We start from the raw sequence: 23361 nt of genomic DNA, 5'->3' as shown, positions 1-23361 counted from the left end.
AGACAGACAATAATAAATTCTGGTGAAAATGTGAAGAAATTGGAACCCTTAGATACTATTGGTGAGAATACAGAATGGTGTAGCTACTTTAGAAAATAGCCTAGCAGTTTCTCAGAAGGTTAAACATAGTTATTACATGACACACTAATTTCAACTCGTTACATTCTGAGAGAAATTAAAACACATATTCACATAAGGTTATATCCAAGAGAAATTAAAACACATGTTCACACAGAAACATGAATGTCCATAGAATTAATTACTCCAAAAAGCAGAAACAACCCAAATGTCTATCAAATGATGAATGAATAAATTAAATGTAATATATTCACATAATATTACTTGGCAATAAAAGAAATAAAATACTGATACATACTACAACATGGATGACTCTTAAAACACTGTGCTAAGTAAAAGACGTTAGTCACAAAGGACTGCATATTTTCCCAGGTAAGGGAACCCTAGTAAGACAGAAAACTTCTAGACAATAACCACTCTGCTCTAGCCGAACACCAAAGTGAAACTTGTGCCACCACCCAGACCCATATCAGCAAAGGCCAAGTAGGTAGCCTAGACTTCCACCAATGTAAGCCTGACAGAAGGTCAATAAGGAACCAAGATTTTTACCCCTACCAGGTCAGCAATAAGGCTCCTTCATCCCTCTGCTAGGGTGGTGTCACAGGAGGAATAGTGGAGAGTCAGTACTTTCACCATCACCCAGCAATGAGGCTACCCCACTACACCGTCAGTGGAAACCATATAGAAAGCCAGAACTCCCACACATGCTCAAGAGTAAAAGAGGTCTTCCCTCACACTGTGCGTCAATAGAGGCTGGGTGGGGAACCTGGACTTCTAACTCTACCCAGCAGTAACAAGATGACATCCTTTCTTCCCCATGGAAGCAATGTCAGAAAAAGACAGCTAAAATAGAATGTTTTAAGTGAGATTAAAGAGTTTAATGGAATGCAAAAAATGTTCAAGTAACTTTCAAAGGAAGGCAGGAAAGGCAAAACAGAAATAGAAAACACAACAAAGAGAAAATTTTTAAAAAAAGATAGGCTTAAGTCCTAATCTATAATTGCATTACAATAGTTAAACTAAGTATATTAATTAAAAGGTAAAAATTGACAGAGTGAAATTAAAACATGACCCAATTTTATGCTGTCTAAAAGAAATTCACTTCAATTATAATGTCATAAGCAGGTTGAAAATGGATTGAAAGACTCAACACATTAAAGATGTTATTACCCTCCAAATTAACATACAAGTTGAATGCCATTCCAATAAATACCCTAGCAATATTTTTTTGTAAATATAAACAGGATTATGCTAAGATTTATGTGGAAAGACAAACTTTGGGAGTAGTGAAAACAACTTTGAAAAAAATAAATAAATAAATAAATAAGGACCAGATGCTGTGTCTCACGCCTGTATGTCAGCACTTTGGGAGGCCACAGCAAGAGGACTGCTTGAGCCCAGGAGTGTGAGACCAGCCTGGGCAACATGGTGAGACCCTGTCTCTACAAAAAATAAATCACAGTGGCACATGCCTATAGTCCCAGCTACTTGGGAGATGGAGGTGGGAGAATCTCTTGAGGCATACAGATTGAGGAAGCAGTAAGTCATGATTGCTCCACTGCACTCCAGCCTAGGTGACAGAGCGAGGCCTTTTCTCAAAAAAAGAAAAAGAAATATAAAAATAAAGTGAGAGGAATCAGTGTATCTAATTTCAAGACTTACAGGTGCAATAATTAAGACTGTGGTATTGACAGAGTGACAGACACAGAGATAAATGGAACAGAATAGAAAACTCAGAAATAGACACACCCAATATGCCCCACTGATTTTTAACAAAGGTGCAAAAAGCAACTCAATGGAGGAAATACAGCCATTTCCACAAATGCAAGTGGACATCCATAGGCAGCAACAACAAACAAACCTCAACCACAGTCTCATGCCCTACATAAAACTAACTCAAAATGGATCAAGGACTTAAATAAAATTTTTATGAAAAAGTCTTCAGAGTGTAACAGTAGATAAAAAGCTCTTAGCCTTGACACCAAAAGCATGACCTATAAAAGATATTAATAAATTGAATTTCGTAAAAATTAAAAAGTTTTACCCTGTGAAAGACCATGTTTAAGAGGATGAAAAGACAAACTAGAAGTGGAAAAAAATATTTGCAAACCACACAATCAACAAAATGCTAGTATCTAGAATATATAAAGAACTATCAAAATTCAACAGTGAAACTACAAAGAATTTAATTAGAAAATGGGCAAAAGACATGAAAGCCTTTTTTACTGAAGAGGGAAATAAGCATATTAAAAGATGTTCAACACCATTAGCCACTAGGGAAATGCAAATTAAAACTACAGTGAGATATCTCTACACATCTATCATAATTGGTAAAATAAAAGTAGTGGCAACACCAAAACACTAGTGAAGATGTGGAGAAATTGATCAGTCACACAGTGCTAACGAAAATGTAAAATGGTAGAACCAGTGTAGAAAACAGGTTAGGAGTTGCTTAAACTATAAACATGTAACTACCATATGACTGAGCAACTGTATTCCCCAAGGCATTTTTCCCAGAGTAAGTGAATGTTTGTAGTAGCTTTATTCATAATAGCCAAAATCTGGAAAAAACTCTGAAAATAAACTGTATTATATCTACACCATGAAATAATCTATATCATGAGCAATAAAAAGGAACAAATGATTGACACATGCAACAACCTGGATGAATCACCAGGTAATTATGCTATGTAAAAAATGCCAACCCCAAAAGGTTATATATGTTATGATTCCATTTATATAACACTCTTGAAATGACAAAATTATATAAATGAAGAACAGATTAGTAGTTGCCAGGGCTTAAGGAGTTGGTGAGAACACAAGGGAAATGGGTGTGGCTCTAAAAAAGGAAACAGAAAGAATCCTTGTGATAATGAAATTATTCTTTATTTTAATTATATCAATCAATGTCAAAATCCTAGTGGTGACACTGTATTAGTTTTGTAAGATGGTACCACTGGCGGGAACTAAGAAAAGGGTACATGAAATCTGTCTGTATATATTTTTTTCATTTTATATTATCTCAAAATAAAAATGTTTAGTTTTTTAAAAAGTTACCTCCCCCTTTTTTACACAAAACCATGAACCTATGAAAAGGTTAAGAAAGGGTTAAAAAGCAAAGAAGTTGTTCCCTGTTCTCAGTTTAATATGATTCTTAACCCTCTTGCAATTAGAAAATCTTTCACATATAAGATTAAATAGAAAATATACTGTGATTCTAAGGAATATAATCACCTTACCAATGTTCCCTGGAAATTTCCTGGCTTCTTATACCATAGTTTGTTGCCTCCCTCTTCACAGACACATAGATGATCCATGAGTCCATTACTATATACAAAACATTTTCCTAACAAAGAAGATTCGAACAGCCAACAATTACCTCACATAACCTTATTATTTTTACAGATGAACAAATTGACATCACAATGAGGAAACTAGAAAATTACAAAAAGAGAAACAATCTTGAAAAAGATAAATAACCATCTCTACTTTTTAGGATGAAACAGACAAAATTAATTTGATTTGCTTAATGCTACTGCACTGCATTCTAAATTCAGAGTTGTTAAAAGTAACTGTATATTAGGCTGGTGTAATCCCAGCTCTTTGGGAGGCTGAGGCAGGCGCATCATGAGGTCAGGAGATCGAGACCATCCTGGCTAACACAGTGAAACCCCGTCTCTACTAAAAGTACAAAAAATTAGCTGGGCATGGTGGTGGGCGCCTGTAGTCCCAGCTACTTGGGAGGCTGAGGCAGGAGAATGGCATGAACCCGGGAGGCGGAGCTTGCAGTGAGCCAAGATCACGCCACTGCACTCTAGCCTGGGCAACAGAGCGAGACTGTCTCAAAAAAAAAAAAAAAAGGAACTGTAAATTAGTGGATTTATGTTTTCAGAACTGCAATAAGAAAATGGCTGGGCATGGTGGTTCATGCCTGTAATCCCAGCACTTTAGGAGGCCAAGGCCAGGGGACCACTTGAGGCCAGGAGTTTGATTTCAGCCTGGGCTACACAGTGAGCCTCCATCTCTACAAAAAAATTTAAAAAATTAGCTGGGTATGATGGCACATGCCTGTAGTCCCAGCTACTCAGGAGGCTGAAGTGGGAAGATCACCTGAGCCCAGGAGGTCAAGGCTACAGTGAGCTATGATCACACTACTGCACTCCAGCCTGGGTGACAGAGTAAGACCCGATCTCAAAAAAAAAGGACACAAAAATAACTTCTTTTAAGTTATCTGAGGGAATGAAGAAGGAAGATAAAAGACGAAAACCTATTTAGAGAAGAGAACATGGATGCATATCTTCTCTATTTGACCAGAAGAAAAATCTGTAGTATGCAAGGGAAATTCAGACAAAACTAGAATTTTTTTTTAAATGTCGTTCTCAATGTACATAATGCTATGCTTTGTCTCTTTTTCTGTATCTGTACTGCTCAGTCTAGCCATTTGTCACATTCCACCTAATGTAGTACAACTTTCTCTAATATCAACTTCTTCCCACTTACTGGACTAACTGTTGCCAAAATTGTCTTCTCTGCCCAACAGTATGTAAAAATACCAAGCTGTGAATTTTGTAATACTTAAGTCTCAGTGTTTCCTTCTGCTTTTATGGCTTTCTTTAATGTATAGGAAATTACCTTTTCAGCCTCTTCCTACAATCAATCTATCCTTTCATTCATGTAAAATACCAGGGCTGTTCATTCCATCTCACTGCTCTGTATTCAACACAGTGGCTTTATATCTGAGTCAATTTTCTCACAGTCCAAACAGGTGTTTTCTGCCACTTAAAATATGGTTGCAATGCCATCATCTTTATAAACCTATAAAATACTAAGGAATTGCGAATTTTGCCTATCTTATAAAAACACATCATTATTTGTCTCAAATTCTACATAAACTACTATCCAGAAATTAACCAAGCTGTCTGATAAAATAATACATTTCCAATCACTATATTCAAGCAATAGTTGTATGATGGTCATGAATGCTCTAACATGGGCACAACTTTTGGACACAGGAGTAAGCTGGATTCTAAGATCCCTCACAAATATAATTCTGTTCTTACCTCTGAGGCACAAATACAAATACATAACCATCTTTTGCTTTAATTAGTAGGTCCATACAAATATTATGTATTTATTTGCTTTTTGCCTACACCTCATCACGTACAACTAAATGGTGAAAAAAAATGTTTTTCATGAGGATAAAGAGGCATCAATTTTAATAAATTAGCAAATGAATGTTATACAAAAAAAAACACAGGAACATTTAAAAATCAAACATAACATTTTTAGGGTAATTAGTACACATACCTTTGCGGAATGGGTTGTTTTGGGCTTGGAGTCTAATTTTAACAACATCCAGGGGTGTCACTATCAAGATATGTAAGTTTCAATTAGCAAGTGGTATCTGTAAATTGGATAGATGTTTTACACAGAACACAAAATACATTGATTCATACTTTTCCTCATGGCTATATAATTGGTAAGCTTATTTATCTTAAAGTAGTCTTGAATGTAACATTCTAATTTTTTTACCCTTAAATTTTGTTAATCAGTGAAAGACAGATGAATTACTTCTCTCATGAGTACTAAACTGTTATTCGTAATATTCCTACAACTATCATTACATTAGCATTAAAGTTAGTATTTATAAGAAAATATGATTTCTAATATAAGAAGTAAAAGTTCCAAAAGACTTTGTGAATAACTTTCTATAAGTAATCAATAGCCAAATGATATTAGTCTTCCTAATCTGTTAAATTTACCTGTATCAAATAAGAGGGACAGATAATAAAAATTTGAGTAAACTGGCCATAAAACATCTTTAGCACTAAGTTATGTTATTCCATTTGGGCATAGCACAGCAAAGGAAAATAGTTTTACTATGCATGCTACATTTTATCCAAGTAGAAACAAATGCCAAATAATGGTTCTAAGAAAACTTTTCCTCATCTTGAGAATGATGATAATTATATTAGATGATCTCTATGATCTTTATAACTCAAATTCTGACCTGAAAATACATCATAAGCAATTAATTTATTTGTTCTAATCATCTGTTATTTACATAAACTAGCCAACTTAAAAATCATTAAAATGCTAAACTATCACCTAACTGTGTCATTTGGCTACATCTACAAGAAGCTGACTGTAAGAAACAGAAAACTGTGAACCAGAGAAATTTAAGAAATTCCATTAATGCAAAGTAGAGATTATTTGTAACTGTTACAAACATAAATTGTGAAAATTCTGTATTATTCATTATGCTAATATTTTATTCCATCTTCTTGTTTTCTATTATAGACATGGGGAATCAGAAAAGTTTAATGTTGATAGGGACCCAAAAGAAATTCCAGTTATAAGCCCCTAATTTACAGATGAAATAATGAAGTTCAAATAAAAGTTAGATACTGTTCACAAGTGTATTCACCATGAGAATGGCAAAGCAAGGACTCAAGTCTCTTGAATCTCTGTCCAGGATTGTTTTCATATAATAACATGATGAAACATTCATGGATCATAAATGATAGTATGTGTTGTGGGAAGTCAGGGATCCTGAACGGAGGGACCGGGTGGAGCCACAGCAGAGGAACATAAATTCTGAAGATTTCATGGACATTTACCAGTTCCCAAATAATACTTTCACAATTTCTTACCCCTGTCTTACTTTAATCTCTTAATCCTGTTATTTTTGTAAGCTGAGGATGTACATCATGTCAGGGCCACTATGATAATTGTGTTAACTGTACAAATTGATTGTAAAACATGTATGTTTGAACAATATGAAATCAGTGCACCTTGAAAAAGAACAGAATAACAGCGATTTTAGGGAACAAGGGAAGACAACCATAAGGTCTGACTGCCTGCAGGGTCAGGCAAAATAGAGCCACATTTTTCTTCTTGCAGACAGCCTATAAACGGACGTGCAAGTAGGGAAGATACTGCTAAATTATTTTCCTAGAAAGGAATATTAATAATTCATACCCTGGGGAAAGAATGCATTCCTGGGGGGAGGTCTATAAATGGCCACTCTGGGAGTGTCTGTCTTATGCGGTTGAGATAAAGACTGAAATACGCCCTGGTCTCCTGCAGTACCCTCTGGCTTACTAGGATTGGGCAACTCCACCCTGGTAAATTTGAGGTCAGACTGGATCTCTGCTCTCAAACCCTCTTTTCTGTTGTTTAAGATGTTTATCAAGATAATATGTGCACCGCTGAACATAGACCCTTATCAGTAATTCTGCTTTTGCCCTTTGCCTTGTGATTTTTGCTGGACCCTTATCAGGAGTTTGTGATTTTGCCCTTGTCCTGTTTCCTCAGAAGCAGGTGATCTTTGTTCTCCTTTTTACCCTTTGAAGCATGTGATGTTGTGACCTTACTCCCTGTTCTTGCACCCCCTCCCCTTTTGAAATCCTTAATAAAACTTGCTGGTTTTGCAGCTCTGGTGGGCAATCACAGTCCTACCAATATGTGATGTCACCCCCGGAGGCCCAGCTGTAAAATTCCTCTCTTTGTACTCTTTATTTCTCAGCCAGCCAACACTTATGGAAAATAGAAAGAACCTACGTTGAAATACTGATACTAAAACTCAAATGGAAGCACTGATTCATTCAAAGTTACATAATCTACATCAGTAACATAATTTTACCTATTACTGATGTCAGTATAGCTCCAGTACATGAGGCAAGCATTTGCTGAAGAGGTGTCACTTTGATAATCTCTTGTCCCCTTGTTTCAGGATCCATATTTTTAACTAATTAAATAAAAACCTGTTAAAAAGAAAATATAAAATTAGAGCACATCCTCTGATCTTTCAAAAATGGTAACATCCTTCAGCTAAGCTGGGTGAGCAGCATCACATTAGTAAGACAACTAACAGAGAATTAACCAAACAGATACTGACAGAATGAAAGCAGTTGACCAATAAGTCTGAGTCTGTGAACTCAGCCTCATAAACACTACTAAGAAAACCTCCCCAATAGAGTACAGAGGTATCAGCAAATACAGCCCTTTATTGTATACCAGTAGTTGTTGTACAGATGTAAAATAAAAACACATAACCTTAATAAGTTTTATCTTACAAAAATTTGATGAGAAAAGCAACATAAAAACATAAAAAAGTTTTAAAAAGTCAGATAATACAGAACAGTATAAAAATAACTTATGAACTTACTATTCAAAAATAATCACCGGCCAGGCACGGTGGCTCACACCTGTAACCCCAGCACTTTTGGAGGCTGAGACGGGCGGATCATGAGGTCGGGAGATCGAGACTAACTTGGCTAACATGGTGAAATCCTGTCTCTGCTAAAAATACAGAAAATTAGCTGGGTGTCTGTAGTCCCAGCTACTCAGGAGGCTGAGGCAGGAGAATGGCATGAACCCAGGAGGTGGAGCTTGCAGTGAGCCGAGATCACACCACTGCACTCCAGCCTGGGCAACAGAGCGAGACTCCGCCTCAAAAAATAATAATAATAATAATAATCACCAGCAACAGGAGTGTCATTTTTCCAAATGTCTATGCACATACACACATACATATGTATATGTCTATACACACACATTACATCTAACCAAATATTGTATATTAATCAAACACATGTACATTTATGTGTCTGTGTACATACAGTTTTTCTGAAAAACAGGTCAATACTACTTTGCTTGTTTAGTAGCCTGCTTTAACACTTAAAAACACATTACAGACATTGTGTCAATAAAAACAGATTTACATTTTTATTGCTTGCACAGTAGTTAATTATATTTATTTAATCAGTTTCAGATTGTTAGATATCAGGTTGTTGCCAATTTCCAAACTGTAAAATATTCTGCTATAATATTCTTATACATACGTATATATATTTTTGTAACCTTCCTACAATGACTGTAGGAAAGATGGTAAGACTGATGGGATAAGCTATTTTAAAACTTGATACAGGGCCAGGCGTGGTGGCTCACACCTGTAATCCTAGCACTTTGGGAGGCCAAGGCAGGTGGATCACCTGAGGTCGGGAGTTTGAGACCACCTGGCCAACATGGTGAAACCCAGTCTCTACTAAAAATACAAAAAATTAGCCAGGCATGGTGGCGCAAACCTGTAGTCCCAGCTCCGTGGGGGACTGAGGCATGAGAACCCCTTTAACCCAGGAGGCAGAAGTTGCAGTAAGCCAAGATCGCATTACTGCACTTCAGCCTAGGTGACAGAGGAGATTCCATGTCAAAAACAAAACAACAACAACAACAAAAACTTCATACAAATTGCCATGATGCTTTCCAGAAAGCTTGGATCAATCTATACTTCTTCTGGCAATATGAGAGTTCCTACTTATCCATGACTTATCAAATTCTCTGTCAAATTACATATCATTTTTTTTCTGAACCATTCAATAGTAGGCTGCATACATCATGTCCCTTCACCATAAATACATCAGAATATTATCTTATATAATCACAATACAATTATCAAATTCAGGAAACTTAATTTTGAACAGTACTCTACAGTTCATATTCCAATTCTGTCAATAATATCAATAATGTCCTTTATAAAAATAAATAGTAATTTTATTGTTTCTTTAGACTTTTATTATCTACCTACCTGGTTTGAGTCTTTTCTTCAACTCTATGCTCCAATATTTTATTGTTTGTAACATCAGTAGCCAAAAACCTGTAATTAAAAAGAAAGTAATTGTCTTATCTTTTCACACAGGAAAAGGATAATAAATCTAAAAGAAAGGAGTACATAAAAACTTTAATACAAAAATCAACAAATACTCATTAAATGCTTTCTACTAATTGCTTTGAAGAATATAAAGAATACTCCATAAATGCAAGCATTAGTTATAGAAGCATTTTCACAAAAACTTCGTGTTATTCTAGTTAATATACTCTGCTTTAAAAACAAATAAGCAAACGACTCTAGAGCCCAAACACGGTGATCAATCTTAGCATCATTTACAGTAGAACAACCAGATTTTGTAACACAAAATTAAAGGGCCAGCATCATCTACGAAGGTTTTTTTTTTTTGGGAGGGGAGTGTAAGGGGGGAACCTTTAATCTGAATCGAAACAAGCAACAAGCAACAAGCTTTAGGTCTAACTTCCAAGTCACAGGAAATTCAGCAACTAGTGTAACAAGGTAATGGATGCCACATAACAGTAGAAGTCGTACTCTTTTAGCCTACAAGACTATTGTCTTGATTTCTTTGAGTAAAAAGTGGGAAAAAACGTGGCAGGGGAGAGTAAACTGTTCTAGATTAAAGGAATCTTAAAAGAGTCAACCACCAAAAGAACCCTGGTTCAAACAAACAAATTTTTCCAGTTTGAGGGTAACTAGTGATATGTGACCATGGTCTGGTATTAGATAATACTAATTTGATATTAGATAATATTTCAGAAATCTTGTTTATTTTGTATACAGAAAGTATCTTTTAAGAGATTCATTCTAAATTATTAATGACCATAATGTTCTAATAACTGTAGTTTACAATACTTCGAAAACATAAATATATTACAATGTTATGATTTGGTAAACCTATGTAAACATATACCATAAATATTTCATTGTTCTGTATTTTTCTGTATATGTGAAAACATGTACAATAAAAATATTTTAGTTCCTGAAACTTATGTAGAATCTTCAAGTCTAGGGAACATATTTGTAACATTCATTTAAATGAGCTCCTTTAAGTGGAAAAATAATATATGTATGCTAGAATATAGGTATACTTCTCCTCCAGAATGGTAAAACGGCCCACAGTACTTTATTGTTGACATTGATGCCAGCAAGGTTGACAACTTGAATATGTGCACATGAAATTAAATCCAGAAAACTTTATTATACTTCTAGCCATTAGAATGTAAGGAAACAAGTCAGAAATTTAGATATAACTTTTTAGAATAGTTAATGAAATTGTTTCATAACATATATACTATTTTAGAAAAATAAGTTATATCAATTATCTCCTAAAATCATGTTATCTAATTATAATGAGAACTGAAAAATGAGTCTCCTTTTCAATTTATTACAAAAATAATGAAAAAAAGGCAAAACTCTACTCCCAGAGACTTGGGAGTACAGGTGGAAAATTTGAGAAGTGATTATCAGTGAACTGCCTAGAACTCATAATGTATTCAACACTGCTTTAAACTCCCTACAGTTTTACCAACCTACTTATCTTTTTTTCTGTCCCACTTTCTATTCTCCTATGTGCAGACACTGTCCCTTTTTAGGGAGGACACATTCTAGAGGGAGAACTCACTCTAACAAAATATCTCTTGGCTTTCCTACAATAGTAGAACATCTCATAAAGAAATGTTCTGCAAGAACAGCTCTGGTGCCCAAACTGGAGTGCAATGGCAGGATCACAGCTAACTGCAACCTCAAGCTGCTGGGCTCAGGCAATCCTATTGCCTTAGCCTCTTGAAGACCTAGGACTACAGGCACGAGCCACCACTACTGGTCTAATGCATTGCTTGTTATTTTTAGTGTATCTACAGTAAGTTTTTCCATTGTGGTTAGCATGAATTTTAAAAATCATCTTGTAAATACAACAAATTATTTTTAAAAGATGAAAACTTATTTTAGATAACAAGGAATAGAAACAAAGAGAAAACTAAAAAAAAAGCTCTACACTTTAATTATATCCTCCACACATTTTGACTTTGTTTTAATTTACCTATTTTTATATTCCTTATCTCTTAACAGGCTGCCATAGCCATTACAGTTTTTGATAGATTTTTCTCTTATGCTTCATACTAGAGTTATGAGTGGATTGCACACCACAATTACAGCATTAGAATATTCTTGGGAGGCCAGGTGCGGTGGCTGAGGCCTGTAATCCCAGCACTTTGGGAGACCAAGGCGGGCGGATCACTTAAGGCCACAGGTTTGAGACCTGCCTGGCCAAGAGGGCAAAACCCCAACTCCGTTAATAAAAATAAAAATTAGCCAGGTGCAGTGGTGCATGCCTGTAGTTCCAGCTACTCAGGAGGCTGAGGCAGGAGAATTGCCTGAACCTGGGAGGCAGAGGTTGCAGTGACCCAAGATCACACCACTGCACTCCAGTTTGGGTGACACAGTGAGACTCCATCTCGGGGGAAAAAAAAAAAAAAAAGAATATTCTTGGGGACCGTGCACAGTGGTCCATGCCTGTAATCCCAGCAGTTTGGAATCTCAAGGCAGGTGGATCGCTTGAGCCCAGGAGTTCAAGATCAGCATGGACAACATGGTGAACCACCATCTCTACAAAAAATACAGAAATTAGCCAGGTGTGGTGGCACACACCTGTAATTCCAGCTACTTGGGAGGCACAGGTGGGAGGATCGTTTGAGCCCACAAAACAGAGGTTTCAGTGAGCTGAGATCATGCCACTGCACTCCAGCTTGGGCGATAGAACAAAACCCTCTCTAGGAAAAAAAAAATGAATGAATATTAATAGTCTGTGTACTTACTTTAACTGGCCAGTTTTGCACCTTCAAATGTTTTCTTTTCGCACATTTTTTCTTCCAGGTTGAAGAATTCCCTTTAGCGTTTCTTGTAAAATGGGTATGGTAGTGGTGAATCCTCCTAGCTTTTGTCTAGGAAAGACTTTATCTGGCCTTCACATTTCAAGGGTATATTTGCTGGATACAGTATTCTTGGATGGCAGATTTTTTTTCATTCAGTCCTTTAAAAATGTTATAACTCCTTCAGTCCTTTAAAAATCTAATAACTCCTTCCTGGCCTGTATGGCTTCTGTTGAGAAGTCTGTTGCCAGACGAATTGGAGTTTGTTTACACATTATTTGATTCTTTTCTTTTGCCGCTTTTAGAATCCTTTCTTTATCCTTGCCCTTTTAGAGTTTGATTATTACATGCTGTGGGAAAGACAGTTTCTGGGGTGCCAGTTGAGTTGGTCTCCCCTGCGTGAGACACTCATGGGAAGCCATGGGCGTCCTCTGAGGAGAAATGTCTCCTTATTGCCTTCATGTCTTTATGCCCCGAGAGTATAACCGCTCAGCGGCATTCCACAGGTTGCTCAGGGAGATAACACTCCTTGAAGCAGTGGAGTATAATCAAACATCTTGGCTCCTCCTGAAACCCACTCCCACCTGTTTCAGTCCCGATAAGTTAAAGATCTTAAGTAGTTTAGACACACGCCTTTGCTCGACGAAATTCACAGAAACCACCACTGCTACTCACGAGCTCCTTCACTGATTAATCCTTTTCCTCATCCCTTCCTATCCCTCCCATCTGCCCTAAGAACAAAGAGCTTGTAAACCAATAAATTGGGCGGAGCCCAAGAGCTCTGGTCCCCTGGACCTGCTTTTAAGCGCTTATTCTGTCTCTTTCTAACTCCTTTGTCTCTGCCAGACTCGGGGTACCCGCTGGGTGGTGTGGGGCTGGTTTTCCCAACATATGCCTTAGGGAAATCTTATTTGGATCAAATCTGTTTGTTGTTCTCAGACCTTCCTATAACTGGATATTTATATCTTTCTCAAGTTTGGGAAAGTTTTCTGTTATTATTTGTTTGAATAAGTTTTCTACCTCAACTCCCTCTTGAATACCAATAATTCTTAAGATTTGGTCTTTTGAAGTAATTTTCTGTATCTTGCAGGTAATCTTCATTCCTTTTCATTCTTTTAATTCTCCTCTAACTGTGTGTTTTCAAATAGCCTGTCCTTTAGCTCACTGATTTTCTCTGCTTGATCCATTGTGCTGTTCACAGTATCTAATCAAATTTTTAGTTGACAAATGTATTGCTGAGTTCCAGATTTCATTTCTGGAACAACTTCAATCTGTTTAATTTCTTTGATAAATTTCTGGAATTTTTTATCTTGGAGATCACTAAGTTTACTTAAAACTGCTATTTTAAATCCTTGGTCGGAGAGCTCATGTATTGTGTCTCTTTAGGATCAGTCATTGGAGTTTTGTTTTGTCTTTTTGGGGAGGTCACTGTTCCCTATTTGTTATTTCCTATAGATTTATGTCTATATCTTTGCAATGAATAATTCATTTATTCCAGTCTTTTTGGTCTGGATTGTTTTGGTGTTTACTGGGCATGTTTGCTTAGACACTCTTTGTAATTTATCTGTTGAATATTGTTTGCCATTAGGTCACTGCCTCCTTTTTGGGACTAGGTGGCACCTTAAGCACAGGACTGCCTCAGCTTTAGTAAGCAATCTAAATGCTGCCTGTCCTGAACAGGGGATATCACAAAGAATGTATCACAGCAGTGTGAGAAGGATGGTTAGGCGTTTCTGCCTAGGGGACCTGTGGAACATATCTCTTACATTGTGGTGCTGCTGAACAGCCACTATGATTTGGCATCTCCTTTGGTTGAGTTATAGAGTTTGCAAGGTCAGGGATGGTTGTACCACCTCCCCACCTTTTACTCTGCCTGCCCTTAGCAATATTTCTACCTTCAGGCACTGCCAATGCTTCCAATGAGTCAAGGGAGGAAGAATTCTCCTGAAAGGGAACTCAAGATGATAGGGAAGCTGGTTGTCCACCTCAATCTCACAACTTCCAGTACAGAAACCATGAATTAAAGGGAACTATTCTGTGCACTTGGTGCCAGGAAGACTCAGAGGAAAAGTATCACAGAAAATTTTAAAATATATTAGAAGAAACAATGAAATTAAAATATATAACAATATCTATTTAAAATAAAAGGAGGCAGTAAAGAGAGAGTGAAACAAGCACAATATACACGATACCCAACTTACAATGGTGCCACTTATTATTTTTCAACTTTACGATGGTGCAAAAGCAACATGCATTCAGTAGAAATCATACTTCGAGTATCCATACTACCATTCCATTTCTGTTTTTCACTTTCAGTACAGTATTCAATAAATTACATGAGATATTCAAGTCTTTTATAAAATAAGCTTTATGTTACACCATTTTGCCTAACTGTAGGCTAATGTAAGTGTTCTGAGCATGTTTAAGGTAGACTAGGATAAGCTACGATGCCCGGTAGATTAGGTGTATAAGTGGATTTTTGACTTACGACATTTTCAATTTATGATGGGTTTGTTGGGATGTAACCCCATCATAAGTTGAGGAGCACCTGTATATAAATGAAATACAGAAAACAAGTAGCAAAATGGCAGATGTAAATCCCACCCCAATAAATGTAAATATACAACTAAAAGGCAGAGATTGGCAAAATCAATTTAAAAATAATAATCAAACTATATCTTGGCTACCAGAGATTTTTATTTAAAAAATATGAGACAGAGTCTTGCTCTGTCACCCAAGCTGGAGTACAGTGGCATGATTACAGCCCACTGCAGCCTCAAACTCCTGAGCTCAAGCAATCTTCCTGCCTCAGTCTCCCAAGTAACTGGAATTACAGACACACACCACCATGCTCAGCTAATTTTATTTTAAATTTTTTACAGACAGGTCTCACTATGTTGCCTAGGCTAGTCTCAAACTCCTGGCCTCAAGAGATTCTCCTGCCTCAGCTTCCTGAGAAGCTGGGATTACAGGAGTGAGCCACCACACCCAGCATGACACTTTATATTTAAAGATACAAATAGGTTGAACGTAAAAGAATGAAACAATAAACATAACAACGTAGATAAATGTGAAAATCTGTATTTTTAGTTAGTAACTGAATTTTTAGTGTATTATTGGTTAGCAACACCACTTCCCCCCCCGTATGATTTAAAATATAATTACATAAAATAGTTATTATAAATCTAAATTGATTTATATCATTTATATCTATTTATATGTTACTTATAATAACAATATGTAATTTATCACAACAAAAAGTGGATGGGGAGATGGAGGTATACAGGAGCAAAAGTTTTGTATACTATTGAAACCAAGCTGATATTATTCTGAACTAAATTGTTATAAATTTGATGTTAATTGCAATCCCCAAGACAACCATTAAGAAAATACCTAAAATATATATTTCAAAAGAAATCACAAGGGAATCAAAATGGTACACCAGAACACATCTATCACAAAAGAAGGTGATAATGAAGGAATGGAGGAATAAAATGATATGACATATAAAAAACAGCAAAATGGCAAAATATGTTCTCTCGTGAGTAATTTCATTAAATAAACTCTCCAATTAAGAGGTAGAGACTAGAAGAATGAATTTTAAAAGTACCCAACTATATTCTGTCTAAAAAAGACTTTAGACCCAAAGACACACATAGGCTGAAGGTGAAAGTGGAAAAAGACATTCTATGAAAACGGTAATTATAAGAGAGCTGGAGTGGTAGTACCAATATTAGACAAAATACTTTAAGACAAAAATTTTTACAAGAGCAAAGAAAGATGTTATGTAACGATACAGGTGTCAATCCATTAAGAAAATATAAAAATTATAAACATATATACACCTAAAAATATAGCCCCAAATATAAAAAGCAAAAGTGATAGAATTAGAGACAGATAGTTCAACAATAGTTGGAAACTTCATCATTTCACTTTCAATAATGAATAGAACCAGACAAAACATAAACAAGGAATCAGAAAGACTAGAACACTATAAACCAGTTAGACCTAACAGACATATATTGAACACCCCACGAAATAACAGCAAAATACACATTCTTCTGAAGTGAACATAGAACATTCTTTAAGACAGATCACATGTTAGGCCACAAAGCAATTCTTACTTAATAAAATTAAAATAATACAAAGTATCATTTTTTGACCAAAATTAGAGAAACTGTAAAATCAATAATGAGAAAATTTGGAAAATTCTTGAATATGTGGAATTGAATAATATACTCAAATAAACAATGAGTCAAACAAGAAATTACAATGGAAACTTGAAAATGTCTTCAGATGAAAGAAAATGAAAACACAACACACCAAAACTTAAGGGATACAGCAAAGCAGTGCTCAGAGGGAAATTTCCAGTTATAAAAATCTACATTAAGAAATAAGAAAGATCTGTAAAATCAATAACCTAAACTTCTCCCTATAAAACTATCAAAAGAGCAAACTAAATCCAAAGCACGTAAGAGGGAAAAAATACTATACATCAAAATGGAGATGAAAAGGAAAAAATACTATAAATCAAAATGAGGATGAAAAAGGAAAAAATACTATAAATAAAAATGAAGATAAAAAATAGAATACAAAAACTACACAGAGAATTAATAAAACCAAAAGTTGTTTAAAGGATCAACAAAATTGACAATCTTTTAGGTATACTGGCCAAGTGAAAAAAAAAGACGACTCAAATTACTAAAATCAGGAATGAAAGTGGAGACAATACTACCAGTATAGTCTACTTGTTCTTGTGTCAATAGTCTATTTACTTCTAAATACACTTATTAGAAAACTGTTCTATCAAAAATCAAAAATTCCCCAAGAGAGAAAGGTCCAGGACCAGATGGTGTCACAGATAAATTCTATCAATATTTAAGAAAAAATTAACACCAAGCCTTCTCAAACTCTTCCAATAAATAAAGGAGGGAACACTTCCTAATTCATTTTATGAAGCCAGTACAGCATTACTCTGATGTCAAAGCCAGACAAAGACCTCACAAGAAAACTAGCGACCAATATCTCCTTTGTACGAAAGGTGCAAAAATTCTCAAGAAAATACTAGTAAACCAAATACAACCACATATTAAAGCAATTATATACCATGACCAAGTCAGATTTACCCCAGGAATACAAGGATGGCTCAACACATTAAAATCAATCAACGAAATACACCATGTTAATTAAATGAAGGAAAAAAACATATCATTAACTCAATTGATGCAGAAAAAAATTTGACAAAATACAACACCCTTTCATGATACAAACATGTGACAAAGTAGGAAAAGAAGGGAACTTCATCAACCTAATAAAGGACATCTATTAAAAAAACTCACAAATAACATCATATTTAACAAAAGAAAGACTGAAAACTTTTCCCCCCGAAGATCAGGAAAATAAAAACTATGTCCATTCTCTCATCACTTTGATGACACATTATACCAGAAGTTCTAGCTGAGGCAATCAGGCAATAAAAAGAAACAAAAGGCATCTAGATTTGAAAGAAAGATGTAAAAGTATCTCTACTAATAGATGATATGATTTTATATCTATAATATCCTAAAGAATTCACCAAAAATCTATTAAAGCTAATAAACTCAGCAAAGTTGCAGAATACAAGATCAATATATAATAATCAATTGTATTTCTATACAATAGCAATGAACAATTTGAAAATGAAATTAACAAAACAGTTTCCTTTACAATAGCATCGAAAAGAATAAAATACTTAGGAATAAATGCAACCAAGGGGGTGTAAGTTCTGTAAAATGAAAACCACAAAACACTGTTCAAATTAAAGAAGACTTAAATAAATGGAAAGACAACTTGTGTTCATGAATTGGAAAATATATTGTGCAGATGATAATACTCTACAAATTCAATGCAACTGTGACCAAATTTCAAACTACTTTTTTTGTGGAAATTGATATGCTGATCCTATAATTCATATGGAATATTAAGAGATCCTGAATAGCCAATCTTGAAAAAGAACAAATTTGTAATACTAATACTTCCCAATTTCAAAATTTACTAAAAATCTACAGTAATTAAAATCGTGTAGTACTGACATAAGGAGAGACATATAGATCAACGGAATAGAATTGAAAGTCCAAAAACGAACCTATACAGCTACAGGCACGATTTTTAACAAGGTTTTAAAATCCTTTCCATGATAAAAAGAATAGTCTTTTCAACAGACAGTGTTGGGAAAACTGGATATCCACATACAGAAAAATGAAGGTGGACCCTCAACTCACATCATATACAAAAAATTATCTCGAAGTGGGTCAAGGACATAAATGCAGGCAAAATTTATAATTCTTATAAGAATAAATCTGTATGACCCTGAATCTGGCAATAGTGCCCTAGATATGATACCAAAAGCACAAGTAACAAAAGAAAAAATAAAATTAGATTTTATCAAAATAAAAAATTTTGTGTATCAAAGGACACTATCAAGAAATTGAAAAGACCAGGTATGGAAAAGAATAAAATTTTTGCAAATCATATATCTGATAAGGGTCTAGTATCCAAAATATATAAAGAACTTAAAACTAAACAATAACAACAACAACAACAAAAACAAACCCTCAAAAAAAGGGGCAAGGGACCTAATATTTAAAGAAGATACACTAACGGCCAATAAGCACACAAAAAAGTATTCAACATCATCACTTATTGGGAATATGAAAATCAAAACCAGAAATAGATGCCACTGCACACCCACTAGGAAGGCTATAATTAAAAATACAAAATATAACATGTGTTGACAAGGACGTGGAGAAATGGGAACTCTTTTACACTGCTAATGAGAATGTAAAATGCTGCAGCCACATGGAAAATAGTTTGGCAGTTCCTCAAAATTTTAAACACAGAATTATCATATGACCCAGAAATTCTCAGTAATAATTCTAGGTATATACCCCAGAGAACTGAAAATATAACAGTCTAACAAACGCTTGTACACAAATGTTCAGGCATTATTATTCATAACAGCTAAAAATAAAAAGAAACCAAATGTTCATCAACTGATAAAAGGATAAACAAAATGTGGTATATCCCTACAAGAGAATTTTATTCATCTCTAAAAAATGAATGAAGACCTGATACACGCTACAAAATAGATGAGCCTTGAAAACATTATGCTCAATAAAAGCCAGACACAAAAACCCCACATATTCTATTTCTATGAAATGTCCAGAATAGGCAAATCCAGAGGGACAGAAAGCAGAAGAGTGGTTGCCAGGGGTTGAGGAGAGAGGAGGAATGAGAATGAGTGCTTGATGGGTAAGAGGTTTCTTTTTCCTACGTTGAAGATGTTCTGGAATTAGATAGTGGTGATGGTTGCACAACACAGTTAATATACTGGAAGCCACTGAATTCTACACTTCAAAATGGTTACAATGGCAAATTTTATGTTACATGAATTTTACCTGAATTTTAAAAACTGAACTATATGAGATCCCAGTTCATACCCAGTGAATAACAACACTGTGCTTCATACATTACTTGAAGGAGAATCAAAAACATCAATAGTTTTTCATACTGTTAATATGTTACCATATGATCCAGCAATTCTAAAATAAGTAAAAATACATGTCCAAAAAAACCTTGTGTACGAATGTTCATAGCAGCATTATCCATAACAGTCAGAAAAACAGAAACAAGCCAAATATCCATTAACAGGTGAATGGATAAACTGTGGTATATTCGCACAATGAAATACTACTCAGCAATAAAAAAGAATGAACTACTGATACATGTAACAGCATAAATGAATCATAAAAAGATTACATTATGAAAAATAATTACAACCCAAAATATACAAATGATATGATTCCATTTATATTATGCTGAAATACGGAGAAAACCATTCTATGATAATAAAAATCAGAAGACTGGTTACTTCTGGTGGGAGGAGGGAGACTGGAAAGAATGAAGCATTCTTCTGAGATAACAAAATGTTTTGTATTTTCACTTTAGTGGTAACTACATGGATATACATATTTGTTAGAATTCATCAATTCATATTTAGATATATAATGTTTAAAATGGCTGTACTTTATTGCATGTGGATGTTTGAATGTTTAAAATTTTATGTGATAAGACTTCTACAGGTATAACAGTAAATAAGCTTCACTGGGCATAGCACATTGTTAATGCTCAATCAAAACAGAAGGAAAGCAGGAAATGAGGCAGGTAGGTACATTATTTTATAGTCATGGCCAACTATGTGTCTCATACCACCCTACAGGAATTTACAATTTAGTTCAGTATGTAAGATATAACCTCTGAACTGGTTCATTATCTTTAACAGCTGATGGAGGTGCCAAGTAGCCTCTGAATTATGTTGCTTCAGGGCATCCACTCCCAGTGTATTCCCAAATTCTGAATCCTCCTGTCTTGCTTTTTTTTTTTTTGGAGACAAGGTTTCACTCTGGACTACAGTGGCTAATCATAGCTCACTGCAGCCTAGACCCCTGGGCTCAAGTGATCCTCCCACCTCAGCCTCCTGAGTAGCTGGAACCACTGGTGTGCACTACCCTTCCTGGCTGATTTTTTCATTTTCTGTAGAGACAGGGTCTCCCTATGTTGCCCAGGGTGGTCTCAAACTCCTGGACTCAAGTGATCCTCCCACCACGGCCTCCAAAAGTGCTGGAATTACAGGCGTGAGCCACCTTGCCCGGCCTCTCCATTTTTGATCCTTCACTTAGGATGTGTTCAAGGGCCTGATAATGCTGAATTTACCCTGGTTTCCTAGCCCACAGTCACCTGAGACATTAACTACAGTGCCACAGCCACTAACCAATCCTATCCTTTCATGCACTTAGCCTGCAAAACTAAGAATTTAACCTTACATATAACCTTAAGCCCTCCAATTCACCAGGATAGTGAGACTATGAAATGTGAAAATTAAATAATAAAAATAGACCAGAACACATTTCAGAAGACAACATATCAATAGTTGGCAAATGAATCAAACAGGAATGATTATACCCAAATGAGCAGGAGATAAAGGTTGAATCTAAACTAGGTTTGCTATGGACAGGAAAAAATAATTGCTAAGCCAGGTGAAGAGGCTTAGGCAAAAGAAAGAAAAGAAAAGTGATAAGTATTACAAAATTAATTTGTCTAGATTCTAGAATAAAACATTTATATTTGGATATGTGTGAGGTAATCTGAAAGATCAGATTAGGTCTCTGATAATCACAAAAAGTTGTGGAGTAGACTGAACAATATTATCTTCATTTATAGATAAGGAAATTCTAGCATAGAAAGGTTAACTTTTTTTTTTTTTTTTTTGGAGAGGGAGTCTCGCTCTGTCGCCCACGCTGGAGTGCAATGGCGCAACGCAATTTCCGCTCACTGCAACCTCCGCTTTCCCGGTTCAAGTGATTCTCCTGCCTCAGCCTCCTGAGTAGCTGGGGTTACAGGTGGGGACCACCATGCCCAGCTAATTTTTGTATTGTTAGTAGAGCCGGAGTTTCACCATGTTGGCCAGGCTGGTCTCCAACTTCTGAACTCGTGATCCGCCACCTCGGCCTCCCAAAGTGCTGGGATTACAGGCTTGAGACACCGTGCCCAGCCAGAAAGGTTAACATTTGCCCATGGTCACAAAACTAGTTAGGGACAGGGCCAGCAATGAATAAAATTCATTTCTCTTGATTCACAGCCACATATTCATTTAATTAGATCACGATTCTGCTCAATGTTCTCCAATTTTGCCTAATATAACTCTTGAACAAAGTTTCTCACCATAAACAACCCTGCCATTCACTTCTTAAATGTCTATCCTTCCTCTGAAGAAATGTTTTCAAGCATATTTTCAAGATCTACTTTAAGACAAACCCCACCCTCTTACCAACAGACCTGATTACTGGACAATAAAAAGGAGGTTTCTATCCTTACTGACTATAGCCACGTCCTTTCGGTGGCTACTAACAGATTTAGGTTCCAGTAATATTTTTAAAAACTAACCTCGGATAATAGATTAGAAAATTACTAACTATTGCGTAAAGCGGACTTCCTGCTTATTTATTGCTTGGAATTACCATCTTCAGTGCAGTTGAGGGTGAGTCTAACAGCATAGGGTGCAACTATGTTACTGTCCTTCCTCTTCAGGGCAAATAAGACACACAATTCATCTTTCACAAGACCATAAAATGGGACTTCCTTTTTTAAAAAAATTTTCCTCAATAGAAGCGTGCTTAAATCTTTCCCACATCCTCTAAACCTTCCAAAGATCCAGTCTTCCCTTCATTATACTTTCCTAAAATAACAAATTTTTTTGAAAGAATACATTCAACCTGTCTGAACTTCAAGATTGTAATTTTTATCTAGTACTGTACTTATCTCTGCCACCTACTCAAATTACCCTTAAGGAAACCAATGATACCTGAAACGCCAAAATCAAATACTTATTTTTCAAGTCTTAACCTTATCTGTCCTGGGGATGAAGGAACTGGTGCAGCGTTCACTAGAATGATACTAATTACGGAGCTCTTAAGGAGCTCTACTCTGTGCCAGGCACTGTAATAAGCATTCAAAAATGTTCATTTAATCTTCACAACATCCCTGAGAAGTATTACCCCCTTTTAACAGATTAAAATTGGGGCTCAAAATTACCCAGAGGCCAAGTAGTTAGTGAAGCCCATATGATTCCAATGTTTGCAGTCTCTTCCCAATTTTCCAATTCTGTGGCATTTTCTCCATCTCTTTCACTATTTCATCAACCACGCTTATAATCAATTCTCTTATTTCACATGCTCTCCTTGGCAATTT

General features: G+C 35.6%; 1 protein-coding gene across 4 annotated transcripts in view; it reads right to left on the bottom strand.

Annotated features, from left to right (window-relative positions):
- The window catches only part of SLC25A40 (solute carrier family 25 member 40), a 41300-nt gene that overhangs the window by 16340 nt on the left and 1599 nt on the right, over positions 1–23361 (bottom strand). For all 4 annotated transcript variants that reach the window (XM_054559563.2, XM_054559564.2, XM_002818275.6 and 1 more), the window contains 4 exons: positions 9668–9736; positions 7724–7844; positions 5386–5445; positions 3318–3424 (listed from right to left, as the gene is read on the bottom strand). In XM_054559563.2, coding sequence (XP_054415538.1) covers positions 3318–3424; positions 5386–5445; positions 7724–7820 — 264 coding nt within the window. In that variant the 5' untranslated portion in view covers positions 7821–7844; positions 9668–9736. The remainder of the gene's footprint in view (positions 1–3317; positions 3425–5385; positions 5446–7723; positions 7845–9667; positions 9737–23361) is intronic.

The sequence above is a fragment of the Pongo abelii genome, chromosome 6 (assembly GCF_028885655.2).
Source record: "Pongo abelii isolate AG06213 chromosome 6, NHGRI_mPonAbe1-v2.0_pri, whole genome shotgun sequence".
Classification (NCBI taxonomy): Eukaryota; Metazoa; Chordata; class Mammalia; order Primates; family Hominidae; genus Pongo; species Pongo abelii.
This window is presented reverse-complemented; position numbering and strand designations above follow the sequence as displayed.